The 17,368-nt window shown below is 38.1% G+C and overlaps 1 protein-coding gene across 4 annotated transcripts in view; it reads left to right on the forward strand.

The window, feature by feature from the left end:
- Positions 1 to 15,822, forward strand: part of zbtb7c (zinc finger and BTB domain containing 7C) — a 36,429-nt gene extending 20,607 nt beyond the window's left edge. For 3 of the 4 annotated variants that reach the window (XM_023792104.2, XM_023792105.2, XM_023792106.2), the window contains 2 exons: positions 10,830 to 12,062; positions 12,590 to 15,822. In XM_023792104.2, coding sequence (XP_023647872.1) covers positions 10,846 to 12,062; positions 12,590 to 13,190 — 1,818 coding nt within the window. In that variant the 5' untranslated portion in view covers positions 10,830 to 10,845 and the 3' untranslated portion in view covers positions 13,191 to 15,822. Of the gene's footprint in view, positions 1 to 3,429; positions 3,438 to 10,829; positions 12,063 to 12,589 lie in introns of those variants that run through there. The other variant, XM_023792107.2, reaches the window with a different exon arrangement.
- The last annotated feature ends 1,546 nt before the right edge of the window (positions 15,823 to 17,368 follow it).

The following is a 17,368-nucleotide window of genomic DNA, read 5'->3' on the forward strand; positions in this document are numbered from 1 at the left end:
TTTGCTTTGTGCTAAGATATTCTCAATAGTTCTGAATGTAGAGGCAAATTTGATAAGTTATGTATCACAAAGTATCGAAAATGTAGGAGTTATATATAGATTATAGAGCAAAAAGTGTTTTTTAACATAAGGAAACAAAACCTTGTGCACTATTAGGTGCTTTAAGAAATGCAGTTAAACGTTGAAAGTTTTCTTCAGTTCTTTTTTTTTGCAGTGTGGATTTTTTTGGCTTGATTTACATTTGTGTGATGCATGAGCGGAGAGTTTTATTGGGTTTTGGCTATTTGGGATCATAGCATTGCACATAGAAAGTAAAATAATGGATTTTATAAATTGTATGTGATTTTCATAAAGTATTATCATAAGTGTAATGTAAATTTCATAATGTCGTAAGTGTAACATAAACTGCAGTTTCTATCAATCTATTTTGCCAGTTAACAAGAACTAAGAATAGCTACCCAATAGACAAAACATTACAAACCATTTTAAATCCAAATCTCTGAGCATGTGGGTTTGTTTACATGCCTTAAACTTTGGGTGAGGTGCCTTTTCCCCTCATTTATGATGAGTATGTCACCACACCACAGCAATGACCTCATGTCTGCTCACAATGCAGAAAAACAAATTAGCTTCTTTTAAAACCCTTTCCAATTCCATACTCAGATTTTTATCATATCTGAGACCTCTGTGTCTGCCTCTGGCTTTGCTGCTGCTGAGCATTCAGCACAAAAAGCAGTTTCATTAAGGGCAGTCAGTGTGGTGGCATTTCGCCTTACTACTAAATATACCTCTGCAAATCTATCCAATGCAGCTTATTGTCTTTACTTGTTTATGGAAGTGGGTGGTTTACTGTGGGACTGTAAATTAAAGCAGGACCCCCCCCTGGCATATGAACGTGTAACATCTGGATTACACGTCCAGGAATTTAACCATTATATCACTTTTTATATTACTGTACTTTGGCCCAAGCAGTATGAACTTGCATTATTTATGAATGATTTTGTGCAAATTTAATGTAAAACAGACAGCAGTGAAGGGTTACTTTACACTACACGATTAGCTAGAGATCTGGTATAGCGGTAATTAAAAATGACATTCTGTTGTTATTCATGGGACTCAGCCGACTTTGTTTTGTCTATACTGAAAATTTGTTTTCTTTAAGCAGGAGTTTAAAGGAGCTGTGTAGATGCTTTATATGTTCAGCCAAAATATGTTTGATAGTTCTTCATTGCGTTCTACAATTTAAAATTTTAATTAGTCTTGAACAGCAAATGAATGGAGATTGAAAAAATCTAATTCTGACTGCAGTGTACTGACCACATAGCAAATTGTAGATATTGATTTGGATATGTTAGATGCACAAAATAATTTGTCTATTAAAAGCATGCCATATTAATAGTATATTTTCATTTTTGTATAATTAGTTATTTTTTTCTATAAAGAAATTAAGATAATCTATTAAGATAATAGTCTGCATATGTGCTATATATTGTGCTATATATTATACATACTTACTCACACATTAAACAAGCAGAAATACAAGGACAGATGCAGAGGGTTTTCTGTCTAACCAAAGGTGGCTCTATAATTCAGTGCTTGGTGGCAGAAGTGCTAAACAGCACTGTTTTAGCCTGAGGCCTATAATGATTGTATTGTGACTGGGCTCAAGGCAAAGATGCAGTTTTCACAGATTTCTTGTGGGTGAAAAGTGAGTAAATTATGACTGAACTGAAGGATTTGGAGAGCTGAGCAATGGACAGTGAGGGCTGAAACTCTGCACTGCAGTACTTAATATTTTACCTCGAGGGTAAAGACAAGCAAACAGAAATATCACTCTACAATTATGTTGAGCCTTGACGCCCTTAATGCTGTCAAAAGTTGACGGAGAAAATTAGGTAAAAATCACATGTCAACCATGTCATGTGCAAGACAACAAAAATGTCAATGCTCAGTTTTCTGTTTTGGTTTATGAACGTATTGACTGAGTATTTTATATAACATTTTATAATGTTATGTATTTAAAGTTTCACAAATGTTTTATATTTGTATTAATTCCATTTGATTATATAATATTTGCATGTGTTACTTTTGCTGTTAGTACAACCTATACCAGTTTTTGTATGTAACGAAATTTGGATTTTGTTTTGTCACATGTTCATTATTCTAGGCTTTATCGGTTTCCTAGTAATCATTTTGCCACTAAACTTTTCCTTTTTCACTGGGGATTGCTCATATAAAAATGCCATTTTGTAGTACTTTAACACATCAGTAGATATAACTGATATTAAGAATACATGTGATTAATGCATGAACACAGAGGTCAGAAAATGCTTACAAATTGCAGCAGAGTCCACTGATGTTCAGCACATATTGTGACGAATGGTTCCCAATGAATTCAAAATGCTCAGGGCATGAATAGTTTCTGAGTCTTTTGTGGAGCACTTAAAGGTGATAAAGTAATCCATTAGCTGAAAGGTGACAGAGTAATTAATTACTTCATTCATTCAGTCAAGTATCTTCTAACTGCTTTTCCAGTGCAGGTTCATGCAAAGAATTATCTTCAGTGGTTTTGCGTGGTATTCCACATTTTAAATGATCCATTTTGTTGAAATAAACTTATACTCACAATTGCAGGGGAACATAGTGACTGTAAGCACTCAGCGTCTAAAGCAGAACAAGTTACAGCCTAAGTCACAACCCAGAAACTTGCGGTGGGAAACCAGTGCCCTCCTCCCCCTCTGTCTATGGCATATCCTCTTCAGATGGTCTCCACATTATAATTAAGAGTGCATTTAAGCCAACTAGGCAGTGAGTCTTCCCAGGGTGGGTGACTGACCACCATATAGCTGACCCCTCTTATCAAGGCTGTTGTTTTAGCCCAGCAGCTGTTTGACTTGGCTGAAGTTTCAAGGGAGGGGCTGCCTTGTTTACTCAGCTAGACATTAAAATGGGGAACTTTTTGGGCGGAGGATCCTTTTCTCAAGATCTGTCACTCTGTAGGACATCTGTGCCTTCACCAACTTTTTTAAAAATGATTATTTCCACAATACAAATGCACTTCTCAGCATTATTTTGCTCCTACTATCCTCCAGCTGTCACAGACACTGGGAGAATCACTCTGAATGGTGCTGTGGGGGTCAGATTCAGATACAGAGATGGCTGACTCAATGGAACAGTGCTAAAAGACTGAGCCCAAAACAAAATATGAGGTAGGTGAGATTATGGAAAACCACCCACAAAGGGCCTTTAGATGACAACCACGAATGCTTGACTTGAGGCAAAGAGCTACTCTAAGAGTGCCTCAGAGCTCTTTATCTCTTTACCTTAGATTGATCAAAGGTCATCTAAGTTGATTACAACTTTGCAACTCCCCTTTCAGGACCAGAGAGGTCGTAACAGCACTCCTTTGGGGCAATACTAGACACCAGCCTTGAAGGGTAAGATTGGGCCAAGGAATCTTAGGTTGTACTCACACTTGGCCCTGTTACCTCGTATCATGCCCGAAGATGACTGTCCCCCCTCTCCACTCCCCTGCTGGCCTGCGTTCACGTTGCTCTTAACATTGCGGCCTGAGCACGCTTTCATCATCATTTGCAGCTTCTTTGGAGTCGTTTTGGGTGCAATGACACACGACTCTCTCATAGATTTAACAAGACTGCAATGCAGCAATTTTAATTTAATCCTGTTTCACGTAAAAGAAGTCTTGTATTTTACCAAATATCTCTGAGTTACTGTGTGTTGCGTTCAGTTATTCCTGGATTCTCGTCAGCTGAAATTTCCAACAAACGCTGCAGATCTGCCATAGCCCAAAGTGATCCATTTGCCATAATGTTAAATGTTTGTTGCTACCTCATCTGTGCAATCTACCCAATCCGTTCCTTCTGGGTCCAGTTCACGGATAGTGTACATGTGCACACGTGTGGGCCATTCGCATCATTGACGTCATGTCTGTGTTTCATGCTCGCGCACGTTTACCGATCACACTAGACACATACCGTGCCCGAGTCCAACTGATTCGTGGCCAGGGCCACCTCTTCGAGTGCTACTACTCTAGTCAAACAAACTAGACTTTGGGGGTCAAACGTGCTTGGGCACAGTATGTATCTCATAGAGTGAGTACACCCTTAACATCTAGCAGGGCATCCCTTAGGCCTAAGACCAGCTTAAGGGGGTTAGGTGGTGGAGCTCAACGTCAAGTAATTCTTTAGTTCACAAGCGACACAATTTCTTAGCAGTGTTAATTCTGACAGCGATTGTTGATTTAGTTTTAGTCGTTTGTGGTACAATTAGTTTTAGTCTAGTTTTAGTTAACGAAAATGACAGGATATTTAGCTGGCTAAATCTACACTTCGTGGAGTCAATGAAGTTAACAGGTTTAGTCATAGTCTAACACATCGTTTCACATTTCTGTGAAAATTTCACTTAATTTCCTCTCTAGAAAAATAATATAATTTAGTGTCAAACAAAATACTTGCATGTTTTGCATTTTCATTCATATTATAAGAAAAAACACCAGTGCACAGAAGTCTAATAAAGAACTCAAGTGTCCTCTCTTAAAAATATAAACAAGTATCGGATCAGTGAATACCAACTGGGTTCTGCTTATTTGTACATCAAGTATAATTCATGACAGTGAACTTTTCAAACACATTAAAAGAAACATCAGCTGTTTGTCTCTATTCATTTAATTTGCTTCAAGTTTGTGGTGTTTTTCTTCCTTATTGCCATTGCACATGGGTTGCACTGAGTCTTGCCGTCTTTTGCAAAAAATGTTTAATCTATCTACATTTCTTCCTAGCTAAAGCTGGCTGTGGCATAGACTAAGCTTGGGAAGTATCTAATTTTTCACACCGTCATACTGTCCAGATATTACACAGAGGTAAATTGTATTTTGATGGTATTTGCAAAAACAAGGCTATTCCAGTATTTTTAAATTTTACTGATAAAATTCACCAAGCTGGGAGAGTCTCCCCATGGTAAAATGCACAAGCCGGTGGGGGGGCATAAATAATACAACTTGACCAAGTCTAGCACAAATGTAAGGAGTTTACAGACAGCCTTTAGAGATAGAACTGCATGGTTTACACACTTGAAAGCAGTTAGATGAACATTATCCAATCATGCGCACCTACAGTCAACACTCACTAAAGATACTACTTCTGATTGGATAAAATCTCTCTTCCTGACATTTGTTTCATTTTATTCATTGACAAAAGTGTCAGTACCTTTCATCATAGTTTTTGGCTTCACAAATTAATTATTTTATCATTGTCTCATTTTTGTCAGTTAAAAATCTTTGTTGTTGACAAATTTTTGCCACAGTTTTCTGCAACAAGATTAACACTGATTATTAGGCTGATTCCCCTTCCACGAAAGACTGCGTGTGGCTGATACTCCCTTAGAATTCAGAGGCCGATTGGCAGTATATACCAGGTGGCTCTTAATGATACAAGAAGCTGTAGGAACGGCCAGGGATGCCAGGGGTCTATGGACACTGGCCTTAAGAAGAACATTTCAAAAGTGGGCTTGATGCCGAAATGCAAGAGCAACTCAGCAGGTATGTAACCTGGTTCTCTCTTCGCTCCACTGCGAAGGAGCGATATTCCCAAGTGTCAGCTTACCCGATGAAACAATTCAGTTACATGAAGGCAGGTCCATTGGCTGGGACAGTAAATAGGTGCAGGTTTACCAAAACGTCTGGCCTGCTATTTTTGCACATGGTTGTACTGGGAAATCTGGCAGTGGGCACTTTGATTGAGCCAGTAGTCCATGGAGGGTATGATTGTAGTTGATAAACTCAAAGGGGAATAAGTGTGGTTGATACATCAAACAGCATTGAAATGTAGTAAGGCCTGTGGCTGGACCCAACATAAAATTGTGGAAATACTTCAAAGGAAGACAATCTTGCTGACTGCCCAAAATATATGTCTACAAAACTAGCTAGATTTCCTTGCTATTTCATTCAATCTAGCCATTTGTCTGAGGTTGATACATGGAAGAAAAACTGAGTCATAAAAGGTCTTCCAAACTCAATGTAAAAATGAGGATTTCATTCAGACACCGTGCCTTTTGGGATGCAGCAGACATGAAAAACGTGGTGGAACAGGAGGTCTGCCAGTAGGCTTGGCCGGTATTTATTGTTTCATAGTGTTATACCTTCTAGAGATTTCAGCCTGGTATATGATGGTATTTTAAAAATTAATAACTAAAAATCATATCAGCTATGGTAAACTCTAGAATCAGAGAGAGCCTGATCAGTGTGGAAATTAAATGCTAGAAAAGAGGAGACAACTCCGGAGCTTTAGATAATAGGCGTAAAAATATATCCAGACACTGGCTTTTTGGTATTATACAGACGTTTACTTACACCCACAATTTGATAAGCAGATTAATAGTATGCTTAAAATATTAATCAGAGGTGTATTATGATGCTAAAAAGTGAAGGGTTAAAAAAAATCATCCCAGGGTATGAACAAGATCTGGTCACTAAATCTGTTTTTAAGTCAAATTTGTAGGTAAGTCGGAAAATTAATAATGCGGTACATAATAATTCTAGTGTAATAAGAAAAGTAGCTACATACGGTACTATACTGTACGTCATGTCAACAAACTGCTGAAATCATGCAATGTTTTCATGTGCATCACAAAGTAGTGCATGTGTTCATTATTACAAACCATTGTATTTAACCCAAATTTTTTATATAATAGGTTTATGGCAGTACATTCGTAAGTACGAGTTGTCCAGAAGTTGGACGGCCTTAACCTGGGTACTGCCGGTATTGACCCCAATGTCAGTGCAGATCTGTGGCACCTGGCTGGTCTCCTGCTACATGTGCACTAGGTGTCACGTATGCTGCAGATGTTTCCAGCAGTTTATTGTGCATTTTGTTTTTATGGCATTAACCCATGCATGCATGCTATTCTTTGACTTTTTATCTTTTTAAGTGAGGCTCCAATTACTGCTAACGCTGTGCATTACAATATGTTCTCTCAATGCAGCATCTCCATATCACTTCAATAGAAAGTGGACCGTCCGTATTTTTGATGGTATTAAATATAATACCTTTGGGAATTCTAAATACCAGGGTAAATACCAGGGTATACTATAAAACTGTCATACCACCAAAGCCTACATTCCAGGTCTCGAACCGTGAGAAGCCTCTTGAGGGTTAAGACATGGAACCTCCCAGTCTTTGTCATAGATGCTATATAGTGCATCTCCTTTTCTGTCTTCTGTATCAGCTGGAAACGGAAATGGGTAAAGTATAAATCCCAGTGCACTTGCTTGGGGTTCAGTTGCTTAGCAATTTGGCGAAATTCCAGGTTCTTATGGTCGATAATTACTAAAATTGGGTATTTGGTGCCCTCTAACCAGTGTTTCCACACTTCTCAGGATAATTTCAGAGCCTGGTTTCATTTCCTCATTACAAATGTCATAATTAGCCTCTTTTGGGGTCAACTTGTGTGAGTAATAGTCACCCAAATGGAATTTCTCTGGGTTTCCATTGAATCAAAACGGCTCCTACCCCCACCTTCAGCGTATCTCAGAAGGTTAGTCCAGATCAGAGTGAACCAACATAGGAAATACCTTTGGCGAGCAAGTGATGTGCCAAAGGGGAAACCATCATGTAAATAGTAAGAGGGGACACCACAGTGCTGAAGCTCCTGATGAAACTGCCATTAATTAATGAAGTGGATGGATTTGTTGTACCATGGTAACAATAATTCACTGCAGCCAATGCATAAAGTTTTGGACCTTCTTACAATCCATATCGACTTTGGATAGGGACAAAACATACCCTAAAAATAAAACTGAGTAGGTATGAAACTCAAACTTCTGAAATATGCAGCCTTTCCTACCATATTCCATGGGTCCTAACCCAGCATGCTGTATGTGGGAGGTTACTTCCAAAGAATACACAAGTATATTACAACAATAGCATGTGTGGAGGCACATCATTAAGAAATGCTTGGAATTCCATAGGCACATCCACCAAGCTAAATAGCATAACCAAGAGCCCACATTTCCATTGGCTGTTTGGAAGGTTGTTTTACAATCATTTGCTTCCAAAATCCTGTGGGGTTCCGAGGCAGTAGCCCCCTCCCACATACCGAAGACCTCCTGGAGGTCCTGATATAGAGCTAGAATGATTCTCTCCCCCCCACCACGTACGGGCTGTGCATGACATTACTCTATAGCGTGAGGTTCTGGCACAAAGCACAACACACATCACTTCAGGGTACAGTTGACTATGGAATACTGGGGTTGTGGAGGTGAAGTCATGGCCAGCTTAACATAAGCAGGGTTTGAGGCAATCATAAACTATCTGCTAAACATGAGATCCATATATATCACCACAACTGGTTAGTAATTTTAGTAATGTTCTGGTATGAGTCTACTGTCAATAGCCCCCTTAGAGTTGTGGGAAGGCAAGGTCATAGAGGAATTCCCCACTGCAATGCTACGTGCCAGCGAAGTTACCTGCTTAGCTGGACTTTATTAGGTTGACAGAGAAATTTTCTCACCTTCCCAGGATACCTCCACCTGATGGGCAAGTGGGAAACTTGATTAAAAGGGAAAATAGTCTGACTCTTAAAGGCCTCGCCTTCACCTTCAATGTTAGAATTACGGGGCAATCTCAACAATCATGACTAGCTTTCCTGCAGAAAATGCTCCTGACTGGATAACTCCCATGCATATTTATGGGCTTCAGATCTTCAAAGTGGAAAGGACCTGGATTAGCTAGCCGAGTCATTTCCTAGGATGCTTTCTGTCTCGAATTTTGCATGTCACTGCCACGTTAAATGACAGATTCCAGATCATCCCTGCGTGCTAATTCCCTCTTCATAGATTCCAATAAGCTCTGCTAGTATGCAGTGATCGGGGAGACTTCACTGCAGTATCCCTTCCCTGCTAGAATGTGACACTGGACACATAATCACCAGTCAAACACCAGCCATCAATGCAAAGAGAGCAGGTGTGCTCTGGTATAGAGTCCAGATGCAGGGTGGTTAAAGATGGCCAAGAACTACTGTTAATAAGAGACCTCAATCCTGTTTCTCCAGACCTTCTAGGTCCCAGATGGTCATTGCAAATGCTATTCCTGAAAGGATGGAGATTATGAAGGAGAGTTTTGACCGGACCAAAGCCTACTTTTAGGGTCGGCTGGCAAACCCCAATGAACACTGCAGCAAAAATCATTGACGGCAGTCTCAGTGCTCATTGTATCTTTTGGGTACTACGACCAATGTTTCTGAGAAGGAACTGAACATCTGCAGAGGATCGGGTGATGGGAGGAACACTTCCCGTAGTGGAGATGTGACCTACATGTCTGGATGAAATGGAATTAAATCGTGCAAATTACTGTAGAAATCCTCACTGAAAATCTGAAGACTGATAGACATGTACTTTCTGAGTTTAGTATTTCAAATTATTTTGTGTATTGTCCTCATATGGAAGACAAAAACATTTTTATTCCGTTTCGATAATGCTAGTTATTTTTTAATCAAAATGTCAGAAACATTCAATAGTTCTACTACATGTAAAGTGAATGCTGTTACAAATTTGATTTCATACTATGCTGTGTAACATTCAGCAAATATATTCTTATCTAGTAGTATTTTCTGTTTATAAAGGCTTTAATTACAAATTTTCAAAATGGGTATCAGCTGATTTTTTAGCATGCTAGCAAGTCTTTGCACCATCTACGTAAACAGTAAATCAACGTTATTTTAATAACCTCTGGTGAACTCCAGTTACACAGCAAACCACAATTTCCAGAATACCACATGCTTGTTTAATTTCTTTAATCACCACTGTTTTTGCAGAAATCCGTGGTTTTAGAAGAAATAATAAGACCCCAGTTAACCTCGTCTGATATACAAAAACCGTGGATAATTTGGCGAAGACTTTCACTCTTCACATGACAGGCCCCCTCGGTGCTGTGATCTGCTGCTGTGTGAAGCTAACAGCCTGAGCCACAGCTGTAAAGCGTGGCCATCAAAATCACTGTATGAGGCAGCTGGTGTCGTACTTACACCAAATCAACAAATGGTCAGTCATGTGGAGTCAGGACATCGATATCCCAAAAGCTTGCCTATATAACCAAAATTTAAAAGAGAGTTTCAGTAGTACTGTTTCTTATATCTGGAACAAATTATTGTGAGTGATCCTTAAGAAGAAGGCGTATCTAGAGAGAAGCCTGGGGAAGGAAGGAGTGTGACAAAGAATGCAAGGTGACAAGGCTGCATCTTTTAGCTGGTTTGTTTATTGACCTTAACATGCTCAAATTCTTAGGGAGTAATGGACTGTAAGTAAGTGAACCATCTGTCTCCCAAAAATTTGTTCTACAGCTATTTTTCTATTAATGAACACAAAATTATTAAAAATTACATAAATAATTAAATATATATATATATTTTAACTGTGTTATGAATATATATATACACGTGTGTGTGTGTGTCTTGATTTGTATTTAATAATTAATAGATATTGTTATTGTTACTTTAGTGTTTAAAATTTATCAATATTGCTTTTTAATTGTAATGCTTTTAAATCCTATATTTTGCAATCTAATGCTAATTTTCATGTTACAAAAGTAGTTTTAGTGCAGTAATTTCTTAAACTGGTAACATGCCCCTGCCAAATAATGTTAGTCAGAATAAACTGCATAGATAATATTTTGTTTCCAGAACAAGTGCTTGATAAAGAAATGAGAGTTGAATTTGATCAGAAAAAAATGATTCTGAGTAACAGCATTTAAGAGCATATATATTATGCTGTTCGGGGAAATTTATTGAATCTTGGTTTTTATGCATCCTTTTGGCAGAGTCACTGGTGAGAAAATGGCCAACAGAGAAGACGACTTAATTGGGATCCCATTCCCCAACCACAGCAGCGATGTTTTATGCAGTCTAAACGAACAGCGCCGGGATGGTCTTCTGTGCGATGTCGTACTCATTGTTCGGGACCAGGAGTACCACACACATCGTTCTGTCTTGGCCGCCTGCAGCCAGTACTTCAAAAAACTCTTCACTGTAGGAATGGACTGTGATCAACACAGTGTCTATGAAATTGACTTTGTTGCACCTGAATCGCTTACTGCAATCCTGGAATTCGCTTACACCTCCACTCTCACAATCACCACTTCTAATGTGAAAGAGATCTTAAATGCTGCACAAATGCTGGAGATTCCCTGCATTATCCGAGTGTGCCTGGAGATTATGGACACGGGAAGGGAAGATGAGGAGGAAGATGAAGACGAGGAGGATGAGGACGATGTGGAGGAAGAAGGTGAAGAGTCAAAGGAGGAAGAACACGATGATAATGAAGCTGCTGAACAATCGATACAATCTTCTGCAGGTCAAGACCAAGATTGTTCTCCGAGTACCTCCCAGCAGGAAATAATTTCAAACAGACTGAGAACTGAGGTCACAGAGGTTTTCAATGAGAAACCCAGAAACAATGAAAATTTAGAAGGCAGAGCCCTGAAAGATTTTTCCATTGAATCCTTACTACAAGAAGGATTGTACCCAAAGTTAACAGGTATAGACAGACGGTCAGCTCTTCCCCCACTCCTTCCAGGGTTATTCCCACCCATGTGGCCCGGGGATTTCCCAAGCTTTCCTCAAATCCAGAAACCTAACCCTAGCCCCCTCCCATACTGCCAAGAACTTGAAAGCAGGCCACTGGACCTAGCAGTTAAGAAGGAGGGCATTAAGGAAGAGCTGAACGATGAGATCACCAGTAGCCTTTTTCACAGTGACTTTTTAAAAGACTTTATGGGCGCAGGTCTTGGTATGATACCTGAATCCCACCTCGGAACTATTAAGGATGAGTCAGATTTTAGGTCATACTTGAACTTCCTTAGTGCCACTCACCTTGAAAGCTTATTCCCCCCTTGGCAGCTAGAGGAAGAGAGAAAAATGAAGACCAAAGCATCCCAACAGTGTCCAATCTGTAACAAGGTAATTCAGGGGGCAGGAAAACTGCCTCGTCACATGAGGACACACACTGGAGAGAAACCGTACATGTGCACTATCTGTGAGGTCAGATTCACCAGGTGGGTAAAGAAACGATTCTCTTTAGAAATGAATGACACCTGACAGTCATGATATTAAGATGTACAGATATTTAAGATTTTGCTTCTAAATTGTTTTAGCATTGCATTTTTTGTGGAGCCAGCAAAACTGTCACATTCGCTGAGCTAGTTTTTTTTTGCATTTCATATTTTGTAACATTAAGAAATGACAAAGTACCTCATGGTATCAGACCACTTTCACATATTATGAAGCTGACTATCTATTTAGTTTTAATATCATAATTGTGAACTTTTCTACCATGAGTACATCTTTTAATTTGTCACTGACACTTGAGCAGTTGACTTTATTACAAAGCAAAAGTATTTGTGCTTTTTAGATCATTCAACATATTAGTTTCTGTCCATAAATACACAAGTGTGCAAGCATTTCTAAGATGTGTTCAAGGTTGCTATGATTTTACTAGTGGTATAATGTCAATTTAGTCAGAGATGTTGATAAAAATGGTTGTTCCGTATAAATAAGAATTTCATTGCTTTCACCATTGCAGGCAAGACAAATTGAAGATCCACATGCGTAAGCATACTGGAGAACGGCCATACATCTGCCTTCATTGCAATTCCAAATTTGTCCACAACTACGATCTGAAGAACCACCTACGTATTCACACAGGGGTACGGCCTTACCAGTGCGAGCACTGCTACAAGAGCTTCACGCGGTCGGACCACCTTCACCGGCACATAAAGAGGCAGAGCTGCCGCCTTTCTCGACCTCGAAGGGGCCGCAAGCCCGCTGCCTGGCGCTCCCCCAACTTCCTTTATCCATCATCCGCCCATCATGAAGATAAGGGCCTCAGCATCAACAGCCAACTGCTCTCACTTGGACACGGTGTCTCTGGTCCCAGGTTCTTAGAGAGACATCACTTGGGGGGCAGCAGCCTGAGCTTTGAGGACTTGGACAACAGTAGGGAGAGTCTTGATGTCAAATTAGACAGAAACCATGGTGATGAGATGGAGAGGAAGAAAGGTGTGTTTACATTTGCCCTGACCCACGACGATATTCTCTCCCATCAACCATTCTACTCTGCCGCAGCTGACCCCTGGGCAATGAGGCTAAACCACATTACTCCCATCCCAGAGGGGACCAAGTAAATCCTTCCAAATTAACAAAACAAGCCTCAAGAGCTACTCATATCTTACTGCAATGATCCTACTCATAGAACAGAAATTTATATTTAAGGTAAACACGTTTTGATATTCTGAAATCTCATAAATTCCTACATATTAGGGCTCATAGAATTTTCTGTTATCTCAGTTCATGTCGTACACTGCTGTAATAATAATAGTACTTAAAAAGACACACTAAAACTAATCAGGATTCCATTTTAGGTCTTTATAAGACTGTACTTTGTCAGTATGTGTAATTTGGGGGCATTTTGTTTTAAGAAGCTGAACATGGAGTCATTTATCACTCTAGTTAACTGATTTCTGAGGCTGACTTAGAATAATCGATATTTGTCATCTGCAGCGTTTATACTTGATGGGCTTTGAAAGACAATCAGTCGTTTTTCAAATTTCAAAATGCTAAAGTCAAAATAAATTTTACAGCAATTAATTAAATACTTATTTATTCCTGAATAATTAAGCCTCCTGACTTTAATAATGGTATTAGCATATTGAAAGATGTGATTATTTGATGACTTAAATAATCTGACCTTTCAAAATACATACAATGAAAATCATACTTTATACTTATATACGTGTATATTGAATTTCAAGGAGGAAAATTCCTCAGGAATGCTTAAATATATATATAGTACATTTTGAAATTTGTCAAATGACATGTTTTAATATGTATACATTTTTACATGTGTTAAATTTTAATTAAAATTTAATTGAAACAAAGACATTCATATAAAAAAAAGTGCTCAGTTACAGACTGTTTCCTGTGCATTACCCAGAGTCCACATTAATCTTCAAATTATGTTAATTGTTTACATGCTGTAAATCCATATATATAAGACAAAAATATTCTGCAGAACACGCTATGCTTTTCTTGCAAGTCTAAACTTTGAAGATGTACATATGTTTGACAGTAGATTTGGAAATTTGGATTTCAATTTGGATATTATGTCAAAATAATTTTAGCTCATACATATATGGAAAAATAACTATGTGATCAATCTGAGTATACAGATGTGGTTAGGTGTAACTTTTTTTTGTTTTGCTGTTATATTGGAATGATGACTGCAGACATAATAAATGGTCTGCCCATGAAATATCATGACAATGATAAAAGAGCTGCTTTTTAACCTCATGGAGAATTGCAACTATTCCCCTTAATTGTCTTTCATGTATTCTAGCAATATTTTTTTCAAAACCCTCATCTGTTGGACGTAATATGAAATATACTTGTAATATAAAATGTTATACTGCCCCCTACTGGCCAGCTGAGATTTAATATATTAGATACGATTTAATATACTGTATACTCTATACTGGGGTATAGATAACCTATAACCTTTCTTAAATTCAAATAAAAGTAGAACAGAGCTGGGGACGACTAATGCATGTTAGCATAACTATTCAGGAACTAAGTGAGGGCTTTGGTATTTTTCCATTTGAAATATATCCCCCTGAATATTTTTTTGTATTTTGTGTAAACCAATTGATAACATGGCATTTCACTGCCCGTGACCCTGACATGGTAAAGAATGGACCGATGGGTATATTTTTGTGTCCAAACTGCATAATTCTACCTATTTTAATGGATTTGCCCAGTTTACAAAATAATTAGATATTATGAAAGCTTAACACATACATAAATCAAACCTAGGTAAGTGTAAATATGTACATAATGTTTTTGTGTGACGTTTTTGTAATCTTCCAAAGATGTGGATAGCTAGAAATTGCATAAACCTGACAGAGCCTTGTTTTATGTGTTTCTTTAACAAGCTTTAATTTTTAAAATTATTTTGTATTTATTAATTTTGAAGATGCTGAGCAGATTGTTCTGATCAGTATTAGAAAAAAGTTTAAAATACAAGTGGTACACCAGTTATTTTGTAAATCAAAAGATATTCAAAAGGATATGATGGAATATTTTCTAGTTATTTATATTTTAAATTTCTTTCACTCTACTTTATCTTTAAAAGTTTTCGCTGAATGACTCAATCATTGTACCAAACTCCATAATCTAGAATTCTCTGTGTTCATTCAGTACAAGTAGGACAAATTGTATCTTCCAAATGATCTTCAAAAACTCATTCAAAACTGACAGGATGCCCTGTACCCTAATAAAATTTATAATTAGCTGCAAGTTCAAGTGCAAGTCCTACTGTTTCTTTTCACTTTAAAAGCAACCAATGGTCATAAAAAGCTTCTGTTTCCACTGATTTAGCTTGACAGACGCCAAACAGATGTCTTCTCAGTGCTTAACGTTTTGTATCTTTTGTATGTTTTGTACGAGCTAAGAGAAGTGCACGCAAATTCATACCTGTAAATATGTATGGAAATGTAGATCTGAGTGTATTTGCACTAATTGCTTTCGATGTTCAACTTATAATATACTCCTAAAATGGGAATATCTTTCAACAAATGCAGTGAACTTGCATAATGTATGTAATTATTCTTATAATTACATAATGTATGAAATTGATCTTTCACCTGAATTTCTCATGTACATACCTGTTCCTGATGGAGTTTTTTTGCCTGTTTTTAAAGCAGTTTATTATGAAAAACAACCTGGGTCAAGCTGTTGGTCGACAAAATAAAACAGTTTTTCGCAACCAAAAATTTTTCTAATTTTTCATGCTAATTACAGTTGAAAAATTGCTACTTAAGTAAAAGTACCGTTACCTCCAAAATGTGCTTATAGGCCCGTCAAAATAAATCTATAAGCTCAACATCACAGATGGTGGTGCAGTGGTTAGTATTGTCACCTCATACCTCTGGGACCAGTGTTGAAGACTTCACCAGGATTCCACATGTGTGGAGCATGTTCTCCCCATGTCACTGTGTGGTGTACTCCAGCTTCCCCTCCCACAAGTCCAAAAGCATGCTGAGGTTAATTAGAGATGTCAAATTGTCCATAGCTGAGCATGTATGAGTGACTTGTGTGTGAGTGTGCCTTGTGATGGGCTGGTACTTGATCTTGGGTTGTGCCCTCTGGAATAGGCTCTGGACCCCCTGCAACCCTGAAAGGGACAAGTAATTACAGAAACTGGATGGATTGCACAAAAGTTACATCAGCTAGAGGGATATTTGTTACAGTACATACAAATAGGCCAATTTAAGGTATACATAGAAAATAATAAGAAATGTGCACCAACAAATAAAAGAAAAGGAGTTAAATTAATGCAGGATTACTTCATGGGCCAAAACTACAATTTTAATTTGCATTAATTTTGACTGCCTAGCATTATAATACAAGTGCCCTTTTGTATTTTTGTTTTATGAATTTTGCATTTTACTGCAAGTGTTACATTTGAAATCTCAAACAAATACTAAACAAATCTATTCATAATGTGACTTTTTGCTGGTTACGTTACACTGCAGCAAGTTAACTTAATATCTCTCACACAAACAGTTGCACCGTTACAGCAGCCTATCAATAACAGTGATAGCCTACAATAAATCATTTAGCTAAAAAGCTACAAATAATATATTTTAACCTACTTAGTGCTATATATGCTGTTGCAAAACATGATAACATCAAACATCACCAAAGGTTTGTAGGTGTATAATATTCGTAGTTGACTGGCCTATCTAACAAGGTTGAAACGGCATGATAAGACCATAAGGTAAAAATACAACTGAAGTGAATGTGTGTAACCTCAGCGATATTAAAAATACCACAGACGTAGATAAGTGAGTCTTGACTGTAATGTTATGGCCACCTCAACCTCGCCTTCTATTTCAAAATGGAGGGCATGTGAAATGAGCGTATCGCCAACCGTAAAGACCAATCCACACTCTTCTCTGGTGCTTCGAGTGGCATGAGATACATCTAGTTATACAATTTAGTCTCCAAAAACGGTCACAATGTGACTAAATGGTTGCAGTCCGGAGCCCTGCCAAACAGTGATACAAAGTTTTTGAACGTACAACTGTCCACAAGTGTCAAATTATTTTAGCACCCTTCCAGTGGTTGACATGGGTCATTTTTTCTGTAGCCTTAGCTCTGTATGTGATATATAAACTCTGAAAATTTCAGATTGGGGCTGTAGAATGACTTTCACTCACCTAAAGGATTATTAGGAACGCCTGTTCAATTTCTCATTAATGCAATTATCTAATCAACCAATCACATGGCAGTTGCTTCAATGCAT

Source organism: Paramormyrops kingsleyae, chromosome 7, assembly GCF_048594095.1.
Source record: "Paramormyrops kingsleyae isolate MSU_618 chromosome 7, PKINGS_0.4, whole genome shotgun sequence".
In the NCBI taxonomy this organism is placed as follows: Eukaryota; Metazoa; Chordata; class Actinopteri; order Osteoglossiformes; family Mormyridae; genus Paramormyrops; species Paramormyrops kingsleyae.